General features: G+C 34.5%; 3 protein-coding genes across 4 annotated transcripts; all 3 read right to left on the bottom strand.

Moving 5' to 3' along the window:
* Positions 1-2,637: 2,637 nt before the first annotated feature.
* LOC111809205 (14 kDa proline-rich protein DC2.15-like) lies at positions 2,638-3,048 on the bottom strand. 2 transcript variants are annotated; one of them, XM_023695593.1, is made up of 2 exons: positions 2,959-3,048; positions 2,638-2,889 (listed from the first exon to the last, which is right to left on the bottom strand). In XM_023695593.1, the coding sequence occupies exons 1-2, from the start codon at positions 3,046-3,048 to the stop codon at positions 2,638-2,640; spliced, it is 342 nt and encodes a 113-aa protein (XP_023551361.1). The 2 variants fall into 2 exon arrangements, with proteins under 2 accessions (XP_023551361.1, XP_023551360.1); XM_023695592.1 differs by having other exon boundaries at positions 2,638-3,048.
* Positions 3,049-5,496: 2,448 nt separating this feature from the next.
* On the bottom strand, positions 5,497-5,907 carry LOC111809222 (14 kDa proline-rich protein DC2.15-like). The gene has a single exon (XM_023695617.1). The coding sequence runs from the start codon at positions 5,905-5,907 to the stop codon at positions 5,497-5,499; it is 411 nt and encodes a 136-aa protein (XP_023551385.1).
* Positions 5,908-10,668: 4,761 nt separating this feature from the next.
* Positions 10,669-11,079, bottom strand: LOC111809088 (14 kDa proline-rich protein DC2.15-like). The gene has a single exon (XM_023695437.1). The coding sequence runs from the start codon at positions 11,077-11,079 to the stop codon at positions 10,669-10,671; it is 411 nt and encodes a 136-aa protein (XP_023551205.1).
* Positions 11,080-15,134: the final 4,055 nt, after the last annotated feature.

Genomic DNA, 15,134 nt, shown 5'->3' with positions numbered 1-15,134 from the left:
TATGTCATCATGTCATAATGCATCATCATCCTAGTATATTATAGCATCATAGTACATCACAACATCATAACATCATCATAATACATCATAATGTCATATCAACTCACAGCATCATAATATCATAGCATCATCATAACACATCATAATATCATATAAACATACATGACACGTGCAAGGGCTATTGGGCACGTGTTATCATAATAAAACAAGTCTTCCGACCGAGCCGATAGTAAGATCACTTACTTGATTGACTTAGGCTAAAGCTACTACGACCCTTTAATGTCAGCCTAACGCTGCTCTCTAAAATTTAATTATACCTAAATAGTTCCAAAATTATAAATTAACATTGTAATATGAGAATTAAAATAATTTAAACTTATTCATAATAATTTAAATTAACGGGATTTTACATAAAATAATCTAAACTAGACTTCAAAAATTTAAACTAGATAAAAGGTAGTTATATTAATTTTAAACGCTTCTGAAGAGTTGAAACTAATAGAAAAGAATCCGAGCATATCATACTCAAACCAATTAGCCAAAATGCTGGCCTGGATCTGTCAGAAAAGTATTCTCCGATTGGTTTTGAATAGTTGAAGTGAAATGATAAAATAAAGTGAGGGTTCTCACGTTTGTAAACCACTTCTCAACTTAAGTTACGTGGGACAATTTCCCCTTTCTTTTCTAGTTTTGTAGTTTTGGATTATTACATATGGTTGATGTTGTTATGGGATGGTTAAGAGATTGCCTATTACCTAAACATAGTGTCACTCCTAATGATTGAATGTAATGTAAGGATTATTAGAGGGAGCCAGCTCACCTTCAATAATCTTAATTTTAATTTTTTTTTTTTTTTTTTTTATATTTAAGATCTAACTATTAAATCTAACGTGGAAATACGAAATACAACTCTAATTCTATAACGAGTTTTTAAATTTGTAATTTTAGATCGCGTATCAACTCACTCTAAAATATTTAATTAAAAATTAGAGTTTTTAAATTTATAATTTTAGATCGCGTATCAACTCACTCTAAAATATTTAATTAAATATGTATGATTTGAGGCACAAATAATAAAATTTTATAATTAAAAAGAAAATCCTTCCCGTGAATGAATGATGAGGTTGGAGAGATATAAATGATACTTTGCCAGATGGCTTCGTGATTCAACTCAATATTCCAAATTGTGACATTATATTAAATTATTAAAAAATTGTTTATAAATAAATATATGTTTCTATGCAGAGTAAACTAGTGTTTACCGCCCAGGCCGTTCGTTACCGGGCCACACGTTAGCCGGTCAACCGTCGACATGTCGGACACTTCTTTATCACAGCTCAAAATTATTGAAGATCTTCACATTTTTTTCTTCAAATATTAAAACAATTAATAAAATTCAAGGATAGCTATCAGTTCGAATGTTTTGTATTTATAATCAAATAAATTAAAAAGATATGAAAATAACAATAAATGGAAAGATACCTAAGGATAAAAGAGAAATATCTAAATATTTATCTTATAATAAAAGATTAAATATGATATATACAGTAAACTATAATTTAGTATTAAATATTTTTAACATTTATACCCTTATACTTATCCTTTCAAAATATATATAAATTTGACATGATGTTAGACCTTAATCGATGGAAAATGGTTTGATATTCATATAAAATTAAAATTACTTTTGTTTAAACCCAAATAATGTTACAGGGGTTGAGAATTGTTATGAAGATGTGGTTCATTCTCTACCTCGATTCATGTAACTACTGGATTTATTTGGTTTATTCCCATATTCGTACCTTCTCTCATATTGTTACATGAATAATCTTGATGCAGGTATGAGGATTAATATTTTTATATCTATATAAAAGTTTATCTAGCATTGTTTTGAGATGTGGAGTCAGTGTCATTTTGTATTTGTCAAGAGGGAATTGAGAGAAATTTTAAAAGTGAGACTTTATAATGTGAGAGCGTGAGAGATATATTATAAACACTTTAATTACCGTGATTAGTTACCATTTATTCTCTCCAAATCGCATAAATTTTTATGTTTATTTGTTTATTTATGTTTGTGAGTACGTGAGATGATCGATCTTGATTCTGCTTCTACTTCCGCTACAACAATATTCTCTGACATTAATATCGATTTTTTAAGTGCGTCAAGAAGTTATATATTTATTTCTTTTTTAAGGGGTGATTTAATATAAAATAGTGAAAATTATGATATTACATTCTTAGAATTGAGTATATCGACATTTTTTTTAATTGAAAAATTTGAAACTTTAAAATTAACCTACATGCTATTTTTATATGTTACAAACGCATTATATTTTTGTTAAATAGAAGCTTTATAATCGAAATGCATTGAAAATATAAAATGCCTTTGTTTTTCATTTGACGCTTTTAATATTTTTTGTTAAACTATATTAGTTTATCTAAAACTTCTTAAAAATATTTTAGAATGCGTTCACGAATAAGAAAATTTTAATTTATTGATTCAAACTCTAAGATGAATAGACCCCATGAAGGAAATTGAATAACCCATAATAATTTGTAATAAATTCAGAACCTCAAACCACATACATCAAAACACACTCAAGAACACTCCAGAATTATGGAAGACATTGATTATAATCAGCATTTGAATCCCTCGGGAACGTTCTTCTTGCAGACATTAAGGAGCAAGCTGAGGGAGACAGGGATGTTAAGGTTGTTGCCCAACACATTGGCTTTAATGGCAGTGCAAAGGCAGACAGCAGCTTCCAGGTCCACAAGGCCTTCGATGAGGCTGCAGCACGGCGTCACAGGGGGCTTGCCGATGGTAACGTCAAGGAGGCCGCCGAGCAGCTTGGCGCAGACGCCGAGTTTAAGAGTGTCCCTAGGGCACTTTCCATGGGCAGATGGAGGGTTTGGCATTGTAGGAGGGCATGGGTTGGGAATGGGAGGGGAAGGGACATAGCAGTCACTGCAGGCTGAGACAAGTGAAAAGAAGAGGAGATTGAGAGAGAGGAGGAAGGCAAGGGAGGCTGTAGCTTTGGAAGCCATTTGGGTGTCTCTCTTGTAAGCGTGAGAGTCATTCTCTCCATGGCATTATCAGACCTATGAGGGAGTTTCCTCTAATCTCTAGTACAAAACTAGTGTCAATTGATAGTTTTTTTTTTTTTTTTTTTTTTTTTTTTTTTTTTTTTTTTTTTTTTTTTTNTTTTTTTTTTTTTTTTTTTTTTTTTTTTTTTTTTTTTTTTTTTTTTTTTTTTTTGGTAATGTCTCAATAGTTCAATACTTGAAACTAGAACGGGGTCGCATTCACACATTTATGATATACAGGGAATAGTAAAGAACTAAACAATTCATCTTAAGATCCTATAGTGAAACTCTGATGAGCCGATGTACTTTGAAGAGTTAGAATGAAAAATATCTCGACATGATGAGAGACAAAAGCTTGTTAACTTGCACAACCTAGTGATTGTCCTCTAATAGCCTTTTGACTCATGACACGTAGAATTTAATTACAAGATAAAATAATTTAGAGACCTAGAAGTAGACATTATTCAGTGTTTATACTCATTCATGCTATTTTTTCGTTTTCAGATTGAACACAAATAAAACAATTGATAGCATGAGCGTTTTAGAGCTATGCTATAGAGACCAATAGATCCGAGTCATGTATTTTGATCTCAAATAAGTTTCTTATGATTTTACATTTTTGTATCTAGTCTCCCGAGAATTTGTTTTATATTTAAATATTTCTATACTATCTATATATATTGATATTAAAACTTTTTCAGCAACTTATATCTCTTAAATAATTCTTAAAAAAATTATCTGGTTCTTCTATTATGCATCAGTTTCTAACCGTTGGTGGCTATAGATCTTCGAAAAGTGGAAGCTACAATGTAATATATAATATGTTATAAACTATATGATATTATATTCGTTAATTAATTAAGAATAATTTCTATTACAACTTTGACTTACAAATAATGAATTTATAATTAAAAAGAAAATCCTTCCCGTGATACTTTTCCCAGATGGCTTCGTGATTCAACCCAAGATTACAAGTTGTGACATTATTATTAAATTTATCAAAATTATATATAAATAAATATAATATATGTGTTTCATGCAATGCAGAGTAAACTAGTTGATTACCGCCCAGGCCGTTCGTTACCGGGGCGCACGTTGGCCGGTCAACCGTCGACATGTCAGACACTAATAAAATAACTAATAAAATTCATACTAAAATAGGATGTTATTATGGAAATATTATTATAAAAGGAAAAATGAGTTTCAAATACACTTACAAATGAAAATGAAAATGAAAAGAGTCAAGATGGATTGACGCTGCGTAATAACCCTCTCTATGATCATACAGCTCTCGAACACTCACCCACCTCGACCAACAACTTATGAACAACTTAAAAGAAAATATAAAAGTATTAAAATAGTCGGTAAGCGATCTACTTGTAGGCTCTCTTGCATCCAATTCCTAATAGGTCTCCACCGGTTTGTAATTAGATTCTAGAATGTACTCTTATTGGGAGTAACCATTATGAATCTTCTATTCGTGTAGTCCCTAGTTTCCTTTAAAGACCGGCTTACGACATTGCGACATCAACTTCGAGTCGTTACTACACTCAATAGAGGCTCTCTCCTTGTTAACTACTCACGTAGTCTCTAGTCCCTTCTAAGACCTATTTACAGAGTCACGGTATTGGCCTTGATCCATCTCTACACTCAATAGAAGTTATTCACGCTAAACCACCAACCTGTGTAGTCTCTAATCTCTTTGGAGACTAGTTTATAGGTTCGTCTGCTTCTAAACTCGATAGGAATATTCACCCTAAACCATTTATCTATGTAGTCCCTAATCTCTTACTAGACTAGTTTATGGGTTCACCAGTTTCTACATTTAATAGGAGTCCCTGTACTATAGCTAACTACCAGTAATCCCAAGTCTCTTCAAAGACTAGTTTAAGGTTTCACCTATTTCTACATTCAATAGTCACTCAAGTGACTTCAAGATTCTTTTAAGATTTTTTAGTCTTATTTAGATGCCGTGGACGTTTACTAGGTCCATAGGGTGTCTAGGCAGTTTAGACTACATCTGATCTCTCATTTACACGACATTCGGGGTTAGTTTCTCGGAATAACCTGATCACGTGACCAAAGTCATTATAATTTTGTTGAATAGTAAGTACAACCTTTATAATAGAAATCCATTGAAAAATATAAAATGCTAACTTTGTTCTTCATTGGATGCTTTTATCTTTGGCTTTTAACTTTGTTCTTCATAAATATGCTAACTACTCATATTTCAACCATAAGCAAAATTTAGTTTATTGAAACCTTCAAACTCCAAGAGGAATAGACCCCATGAAGAAAATAGAACAATCGATAATAATTCGTAATAAATTCTAAAACAGAGAGAATCCCAAACCACGTACATCAAAACACAATCAAGAACTCAAGAATCATGATAGACATTGATTATAATCAGCACTTGAATCCCTCGGGAACCTTCTTCTTGCAGACATTAAGGAGCAAGCTGAGGGAGACAGGGATGTTAAGGTTGTTGCCCAACACATTGGCTTTAATGGCAGTGCAAAGGCAGACAGCAGCTTCCAGGTCCACAAGGCCTTCGATGAGGCTGCAGCATGGCGTCACAGGGGGCTTGCCGACGGTAACGTCAAGGAGGCCGCCGAGAAGCTTGGCGCAGACACCAAGTTTAAGAGTGTCCCTTGGGCACTTTCCATGGCCAGATGGAGGGTTTGGTATAGTAGGAGGGCATGGGTTGGGCATGGGAGGGGAAGGGACATAGCAGTCGCTGCAGGCTGAGACAAGGGAAAAGAAGAGGAGATTTAAAGAGAGGAGGAAGGCAAGGGAGGGTGTAGCTTTGGAAGCCATTTGGGTGTCTCTCTTTGAAGCTTTTGAAGGGAGTTTGAGGTATTGGTGGTGGGTGAAAGGGGAGAATGAATGGGTATTTATAGGATTGAGGAAAGAAGAAATGATTTGTGAAAGAATCATAAGAAAATAGAAGTTATTGTATATTGATAGGTACCCCATGTGGGCTCACTTGGGAATTTAGCTGGCATGTTTGATGATGGAAACATTCTCTATTCTCTGTCTTCTACCATTCTCTGAGTGGCCCTATGGCATGTGATTGTATGCCTATGAGCTCTTTCCTGATTTTATGAGGTCGAATTAGGTTGAATTGAGCAATCTACCTATCAAATTTGGGTATACTTATAAATGAACGACCGCCGTATTTTTATAAATCCGTTTCATTAGCAGAGTTAGATTGAATTGCATGTGAATGGTAACGACCCTAATTAAGGTAATTATAGTTAGTACGATGACCTATTTCACAATTTCAAGTTGAATTTTATTTAGAATTGTGAAATACTAACGAAAGGAACGAGATCACCTAATAGGAAATGAACTCCAGCGATACTTGGAGCAACTTTCGAGGAACGAGAGCTAACATATTTTAAATTAGAAAGAACGTCGTCTAAAACCAACCAAGTAAGTGGTCTTACTATAGGATATGCTAGGTACTCGTTTGATGTATGACGACACGTGCCTAGTGGCACCGACATGTGTCCTTTATGCTTTATAAATATGACGTATGACGTATGATCTATGATGTATGATGACATGTATGAATTATATGATGATGTTTGATGATGTGTTATGATGGTTATGACGTATTTCGATAGCGTTATGATGACGATGCATGATGTTATTTCTTTAATATGACGTTATTTTCCCTATTAAGTTGAGATGCATGTTGTGAATGCCACATTGCATTATGTCAATAATTCAACTTAGGACGCAACCCTACAAAATATTATTTATGATGCTAAGATGGAAAGCTAATGCACATGTATTGCTTAATACAAGGATGAAACTAGGGTTGTCATAAAAACGTTTTAAAGACAAGAAACTCTAGGGACTTCATGCATTCCTGTATGTACATAAGCATCGAGATACTTCCCATTTTATGATGATGAGTATGGACGCATACGCTATGGTGATGATGGTGATCATGTCGAGCATGACACTCAGGGATCTACTAACATCTGAACGTCGCTACAACCAACTAACTCGACTATGATGCATTTAGGGGAAAGCAAATCGTCTGGGGATTCACGCTCACACGTGTAGGTCGTGTGTAAGGAAGTATTGCACATTCAATTTAGTCCGGACTGGAAGCCACTCCTAGGATGTTTTAATGATAGGTCCCTAGAGCATTATTGCATATGTTTGCATCTATTCACGACCCTTATAGTTGGGTCACTTACTGAGTATTTTTTGAAATACTTAGGTCGTGTGCTACATCATTTTTTAGGTAAAGACAAGGCGTGCCCCTGTACGGTTGACAACGACATCGCCAACACAGGCCATGACACATACATAGGCTAGTAGCATATTTCATTCCCTAGACATAGGTTAGAATAGGTTGTTGTACATTTCATGTTTTTAATTTTATTTCTGAATTATGTTTTGAACACGTAAGACCATAACCGTATTTTGAATGATTAAGTTATATTTATGTTGAAATATTTTATTTTAATGATGATGTTTTAAGAGTTATATTCCGCATATGAGCTTAGAATAAGATGATAGTAGCTACTTTAGATAGTTGAAATCTAGGGTCGATACATAAATAATGAGCTACGAACTATTTCCTTGGGTTATGAAGTAGAATTAGGAAGTAAGGATTATTCATGACTGATTAGTACACGATGAACGAGATTTATTCTTTGAGTATGCATTGTTAGGATATATATGCTAGATACCACGTCAAATAACTGAACCATAAGCATGATAAGGATTTAGGTTACACAACTTTACTATGCTCTATTAATATCATACAATATGATGTTACTCGTGGCGGTGGTTAAGGGGCTTGCTAACTCAACCTAATTGTGAATCAATCTCGATGGACGAGGGGTCTACATGGTGTTCCCGGGATAAGGAGTTACTCTCCAACAATTTACTACACAATATGGGGACTATTTAATTGTAAACCTTTCTTGTGCTGTAGGAATATCGTCTATTCAAACGATCGGGGGTGGATCTCCAAAAATCCTTTGGTCGTAAACCTTCCTTCCGTTGCGAGGAACCACATGAGAACACAATAGCTTGTAAGCACGAGGGTTGTTCTCCCTATGACATTATGAGGCCTATGTGGCAGTGACTCGCTAATCTCTAGCATAAAACTAGTATCTATCGAGAGCTTTCCGTAATGTCTCAACCGATCAGTAGTTGAAACTAGAACGAGGTCACACCTTACAAATTTATGATACATAGAGAATAGTAAAGAGCTAAACAATTCACTTTAGGATCTTGCAGTGAAACCATGATGAGTAGATGCACTTTGAGGAATTGAACGGTAAGATATCACGACATGATGAGAGCATCAAATTGGACATCCCATGAAAAACCATAGAAACTAGATTCAGCGAAATAGTAGGAATTAATATAGGGTCAGAACATCAAAAACAATCATGCTACTTTTTCATTTACAGATTGAACACAAACAAAACGATTGATATCAGGAGCGTTCTAAAGTTGTGCCATAGGGGACCAATAGATTCAAGTTATGTATTTTGATTACAAATAAGTTTCTTATGATTTTACATTTTTGCATTTAGTTCTCGGAAAATTTGTTTTATATTCAAATATTTCTATATGATCTTTAAAAAATTTATCCGATTCTTCTATTATGCGCCCGTTTGTAATAGTTCGTCCAAAAGTGGGTATCTTCAATGTACTATATAATATGTTATAATCTGTATTATATCATAAAATATGAGTTATGAGTTATACAATTTTATAAATATAAAGCATATTCATTAATTAATTAAGAATAATTTCTATTACAACTATGAAGCACAAATAATGATTTTATAATTAAAAAGAAAATCTTTCCCGTGAACCAATGAATAATGATGTTGGAGACACATAAATGATAGTTTGCCAGATAGCTTCCAAATTGTGACATTATATTAAATTATCAACAAGTATTTATGAATATATTATAAGAAATAAACATAATATATGTGTTTTATGCATGCATAGTGTATTAGCGCCCAGGCCGTTGGTTACCGGGGCACACGTTGGCCGGTCAACGGTCGACATGTTACACACTTCTTTATCACAGCTCAAAAATCTTGAAGATCTTCACAGTTTCTCTTTTCAACTAATAAATTCATACTAAAATAGGATGTTATTTTGGATATATTATTCTAAAGAAATCTGATATAAATTAAGAGTATTTCCCTACTAAACATTGTTGTCATAAATTAAAATTGGTTGGATGTGATTAAAAGATTTGCACGCGTCTCAAATACAAGATGGATTGACGCTCCGACATGACCTTCTCTGTAACTACACAGCTTTTGAACGCTCACCGACCTTAACTAGCAACCAGTGAATACCTGAAAAGGAAAAAAAAAAGAAAAAAAGAAAAAAAGAATGGAGGTATAAAAATACTCAGCAAGCAATCAACTTGTAGGCTCTTACACTTCCAATTCCTAGTAAGTCTCTACCAGATTTTATCTAGGCTCTAGAAAGTTCTCTTACATGTCGTAGGCCCTATCGAGGTCTGGAGCCGTTACCACATTCATTGGGAGCAACCATCATGATTCTTCCATTCATGTAGTCTCTAATCTCCTTTCAAGACTGGTTTACGGCATCGCAGCATCAGGCTCGACCCATTCCTACACTCAATAGAGGCACTCTCCTTGTCAACTACTCGTATAGTCTCTAGTCTCTTCTGAGATCGATTTACGGAGTCACGACATCGACCTTGACCTATCTCTAGAGTCAATAGAAGTATTCATCCTAAACGACCTACCCATGTGGTTCCTAATCTCTTATGAAACCAGTTTGCAAATTTTCCCACTTCAACTCTGAATAGGAGTATTCACCCTAAACCACCTATCTGTGTAGTCTCTAATCTCTTTCGAGACTCATTTACAAGTCCGTCCGCTTCTACACTCAATAGGAGTATTCAGCTTAAACTACCCATGTAGTCCCTAATCTCCTCTGAGACAAGTTTACAAGTTCACCCATTTCTACACTTGAGTCTTTGTACTATAGCTAACTACTCGGGTAGTCCAAAGTCTCTTCCAAAACTAGTTTACGAGTTCGCCCGTTTCTACACTTAATAGTCACTCTATTAATTTGGCACAATGCGAAAGGTATTTTTTATTTAGTGATTGAGATAATATCATACTATGTTACAAACTCATTATATTTTTGTTGAATATAGTAAGTACAACCTTTATAATGGAAATCCATTGAAAATATAAAATGCAACTTTGTTCTTCATTTGATGCTTTTCTCTTTTGCTTTCAAATCAGAGACCAAATTCTACTTTTAATCATATTTTTTAAATTATATTAGTTTCAATTCAAGACTTTGAGACTGATATCTAAAACTTCTTAAAAATATCTTAAAATGCGCCCACTACTCATAATTCACAAATAAGAAAAATTTAATTTATTGATTCCTTCAAACTCCAAGAGGAATAGACCCCATGAAGAAAATTGAACAACCGATAATAATTTGTAATAAATTCTAAAACAGAGAGAATCCCAAACCACAACATCAAAACACAATCAAGAACTCAAGAATCATGATAGACATTGATTATAATCAGCACTTGAATCCCTCGGGAACCTTCTTCTTGCAGACATTAAGGAGCAAGCTGAGGGAGACAGGGATGTTAAGGTTGTTGCCCAACACATTGGCTTTAATGGCAGTGCAAAGGCAGACAGCAGCTTCGAGGTCGACAAGGCCTTCGATGAGGCTGCAGCACGGCGTCACAGGGGGCTTGCCGATGGTAACGTCAAGGAGGCCGCCGAGCAGCTTGGCGCAGACGCCGAGTTTAAGAGTGTCCCTAGGGCACTTTCCATGGGCAGATGGAGGGTTCGGCATTGTAGGAGGGCATGGGTTGGGAATGGGAGGGGAAGGGACATAGCAGTCACTGCAGGCTGAGACAAGTGAAAAGAAGAGGAGATTGAGAGAGAGGAGGAAGGCAAGGGAGGCTGTAGCTTTGGAAGCCATTTGGGTGTCTCTCTTGGAAGTTTTTGAAGGGAGTTTGAGGGATTGGTGGTGGGAGAAAGGGGAGAATGGATGGGTTCTTATAGGGTTGAGGAGAGAAGAAATGATTTGAGAAAGAATAATAAGAAAGCATTAGTTATTGTATATATTGATAGCTAACCCAAGTGGGCTCTCTTCAGATTTTAGCTGGCAAGTTTGAAGTTATAATTATTAGTTTTTTTTGTGCAAATTGATATAAGCTCAAAGTTTGGGGCATAAATGTTTTTATTCCCTTTCTTTTTACGAAAAAGAGAAGTAAAAATAAATAAAGCTAACTCCTTGCATGATCGCACAACTCCCAAATACTCCCATAACTGGCTACTCTTCCTTAGGAACCATAATAGACTCTCAAATCTGGAGGAGTGACCCTACATGTCGACAAGCTACTAAGCTATCTGTGCGGTCTCTCACTCACTCTTAGAATGGATTTGTAGTACAATGACCCTATTCAAGGAGCCCCTTACCATTTCCACACACAATAGCACTCATCATGAACTAAACTACGCATATAGTCCCTTGTCCCCTATCAGAGTAAATTTTCGGAATAGCAGTCTTGGCTCTCGACTCGTTTCTATACACTCTCAAGTCATTAGGACAAGCCATCCTATTTTACCTTGGTCAAGCTCAACAAATTTGGAGATTTGTGAGATGGGGACCCATAATTTCCCTTTCTTCTTCCCTCAATCTTTGGGCCCATAATTATCATCAAACGTTGACTTGATCCACATTTTCCGTGATATGAACAAAAAGATATATTTTTTTTTTGAAATATTTTTGAAAATATTTTCATATGATTTCTTTTTTAGTACGAATATTATTATTATTGAACTAATTTCATTAAAATTGAACTTTGAACGATTAAATTTATATTTGATTGAGTTACGTGATATGTTTGGACAATTGAAAGTTCTAACTAAAATATAATGAAATCAAAATGATATTTAAACCAAAAGTATACATTGGTTTAAATTACAAATTTTGACTCTCAACTTTCTGTTTAATAGTTCTCTTAAATTGGAAAAAAATATTTCTGTTTAAATTACAACCTGTTCCTAAATTTTCAATTTTGTATCTAATATGTGTCTATATTATAAAATAATTGAATTTTGGGTATGTGTAGGCTCATGAAATTTAAAAATATTAAATATGTCGGAGATTCTATAACAACTCAAGTCTACTGCTAGCAAATACGGTCTAATTTGGCCCACTACATGTAGTCAGCCTCATGATTTTTCACACACTTGTAAGTAATGTTTTGTTTCCCTCTCCAACAGATGTTGGATCTCACGATACTTGATATGTGTAAAATGTTTATGAATTTATATGATTATGATATGTGTATGAAATGATATGACTATGATAGATTTATAAAATGATATGACTAAGATATGTTTATGAAATGATATGACTATGATATGATATGATTATGATATGTTATGTTAATGTTATGACACGTATTATAATGTGACGTGTTGATTATACGATATATGTTATGGTGTAACATGTTTGTCGATATAGTACATGTTGTGACATGTTTTATGATATGATATGTGCATGATACCATATGATATGTCGAGGATATGTCATGTGCATGATATGACATAAGACCATGTATGATATGAATGATACGATACTCAACCCCAATACATGCCTTAAAGGCTATGTTGTAAAATGATATGGTATGAAGGAAAACGAAAGGGGTTGTCTTACATGATAATGAAAGAAAATGTTGGGACGTCATGCATCATTTGTGTGTTCATGCATCAGGGAATATCTCCTTTTTATGATGGTACAAATGCATACATTACAAGGCAGAAAATGATCATTATGTCTTATCATAATGTTGCAACGGTCACTATTCCTAATAGATGTCCGACATTATCTCCCGAGAATGCTAGCCTGACTAGGAAAGGGGCTTAGGAGGTGTGCGAACCAACTGATGGGCCCAAACTTGCATGTGTGGACCATGTATAGAATAGTAAATACACATCCAATTATCTGCTTAGGATAGTCGCCTAAGGAAATACAGATTGAAAGGATAGGTCCAATTTATGATTGTATGTGTTTGCATCTAACCCCAATAGTAGGGTCACTTGCCGAGTATTTCTTAAAACACTCAAGCATATGCTACTTCTATTTCACGTAAAAGCAAGACACCCTAAAAAAGAAAAACAGAAAGAAAGGGAAGTTTTGTATACGACGGATGACGACAACGCAAGTCAAGACTATGACATGGTTAGGATAGTTGTATTTAATCCCTAGACTCAGGTTAGAATAGGGTGTTTGCAATTTTAATGTTTATTTATTCTATTTAGTATTTCATTATGTCGTTTTGTATACGTTTTCGAATACATAAGTCCATGATAATGTTTTATGTCGAAGTTCCAAATTATTATTTTCACACAAATGAGTACGTTATGTATACAGTAGCAACTTTAGGTTAAATAGAAATCTAAGATCGTTACACTAGCATCCTCTCTAGCACATCGCCCGATGTCTAGCTCTGATACCATTTGTAATAGCTCAAGCTCACCGTTAGCAGATAATGTCTGTTTTGACCCGTTACGTATCACCGTCAGCTCCATAGTTTTAAAACACGTCTGCTAGGGAGATGTATGTTTCCACACATTTATAGAAAATATTTTGTTCCCTTCTCCAATCGATATGGGATCTCACAGATCTCAATTGATCGATGATGAAGAAATGTTTTCTAGATTATGATATGTGGCATACCTCTATTGGGCGAATGTTATTTAACTTTGGCACGACGTGGTAGACAAATAGGTGGAAAAATATGAAAAAACAATTAAGCATAAATTAGGGTAACACTAATTTAATTTTCAAGATTTCGAAATTCGGACAACTATTAAAATACGGAAACTAAAAACAAATAAAAGGAAAAGTAAAATAAAATATAAGATTAAAATTTGATAAAATATAAATTGAAATAAATACAACGTCAAATTCAAATACAAAGTAAAAATTTAATTATAAGACGGTGTTATTCAAATTTACTATAAAGTGAAATTACTTTTGGATAAATTACAAATGACTTGAAATGTAGAAACCAAATAATGCTCTGGAACGATTATTCTCTGACTGCACAACTCTAAAACTTTCATCCACCTCGACCGGCTGCCTATAAACATTTGAAAATGAGAGAAAAGACTGGTGAGAATAAAATACTCCGTAACCAATCTACTTGTAGGCTTTCGTTGCATCCTAACCCTAGTAGGTATCCACGAGCTTTACTCTAGGGTATAGAAAGTTCAAGACCTAGTTTCCAAGACTATCTAAGCACGTGGGATGCCTTGAAGTTCCAAGTTGTAATTAAGCTGCTCCCTCTAGATATGGAGGAGGTGTTCACTCATTCGTGGAGTTGCATGTCTTTTTGGTAACAAATCTCATTCTTAGAGGGAATTACTTTTTTGTTCTTAGACTGAGATAGCTTGATTTGACTAAGTAGTGTGATTCAGTGTCTTGGGTTGAGCAGCTACATCATAAAACTCTCACTCTCGGATGGAGACAGTATAATGTGCACTAGCCTGTTCTCGTCATTAATGGAAGGTTAACTAGCGAACTTTGCCCACAGGACTATCTAGTCGCCAAGGGTTGGAGAACGCTCCCCATGTTTGCATTTCCTAACTCGAATAGTGAAGTAAATTACTGAGTATTTCTTAAAATACTCTAGCCTTGTGCTATTCTTATATTTCACTTAAAAGTAAAGCGGTTGACGGCGCATCATATCAATGAGTATGAAACCTATATAGGGCAGTTGCATTTATTTTTGTAGGTCATAGTTATTATAGTTCATTGTTCTTTTTAATATTTTCCTTGATTTTATTTTAATTTAATATTTCTCTAGTGCTATTTTAAGACTTTTATGCAAATGCATGACATCATTTTATGAAATTGTTTTAAATGAATGTTTCTGCGTAAAAAAATTATGTCATATATATGGTAGCGACTCTAATTTAGTAGAAAATTAAGGTCGTTACACAAGACACCCACCAGCCACT

Source organism: Cucurbita pepo, chromosome LG13 (assembly GCF_002806865.2).
Source record: "Cucurbita pepo subsp. pepo cultivar mu-cu-16 chromosome LG13, ASM280686v2, whole genome shotgun sequence".
NCBI classification, from domain to species: Eukaryota; Viridiplantae; Streptophyta; class Magnoliopsida; order Cucurbitales; family Cucurbitaceae; genus Cucurbita; species Cucurbita pepo.
Note: the sequence above shows the minus strand (reverse complement) of the source record. Positions and strands in the feature narration are given on the sequence as shown.

Coding starts and splice junctions, on each gene's coding strand:
- LOC111809205 (XM_023695592.1), bottom strand. CDS start 3,048: ATGGCTTCCAAAGCTACAGCCTCCCTTGCCTTCCTCCTCTCTCTCAAT.
- LOC111809222 (XM_023695617.1), bottom strand. CDS start 5,907: ATGGCTTCCAAAGCTACACCCTCCCTTGCCTTCCTCCTCTCTTTAAAT.
- LOC111809088 (XM_023695437.1), bottom strand. CDS start 11,079: ATGGCTTCCAAAGCTACAGCCTCCCTTGCCTTCCTCCTCTCTCTCAAT.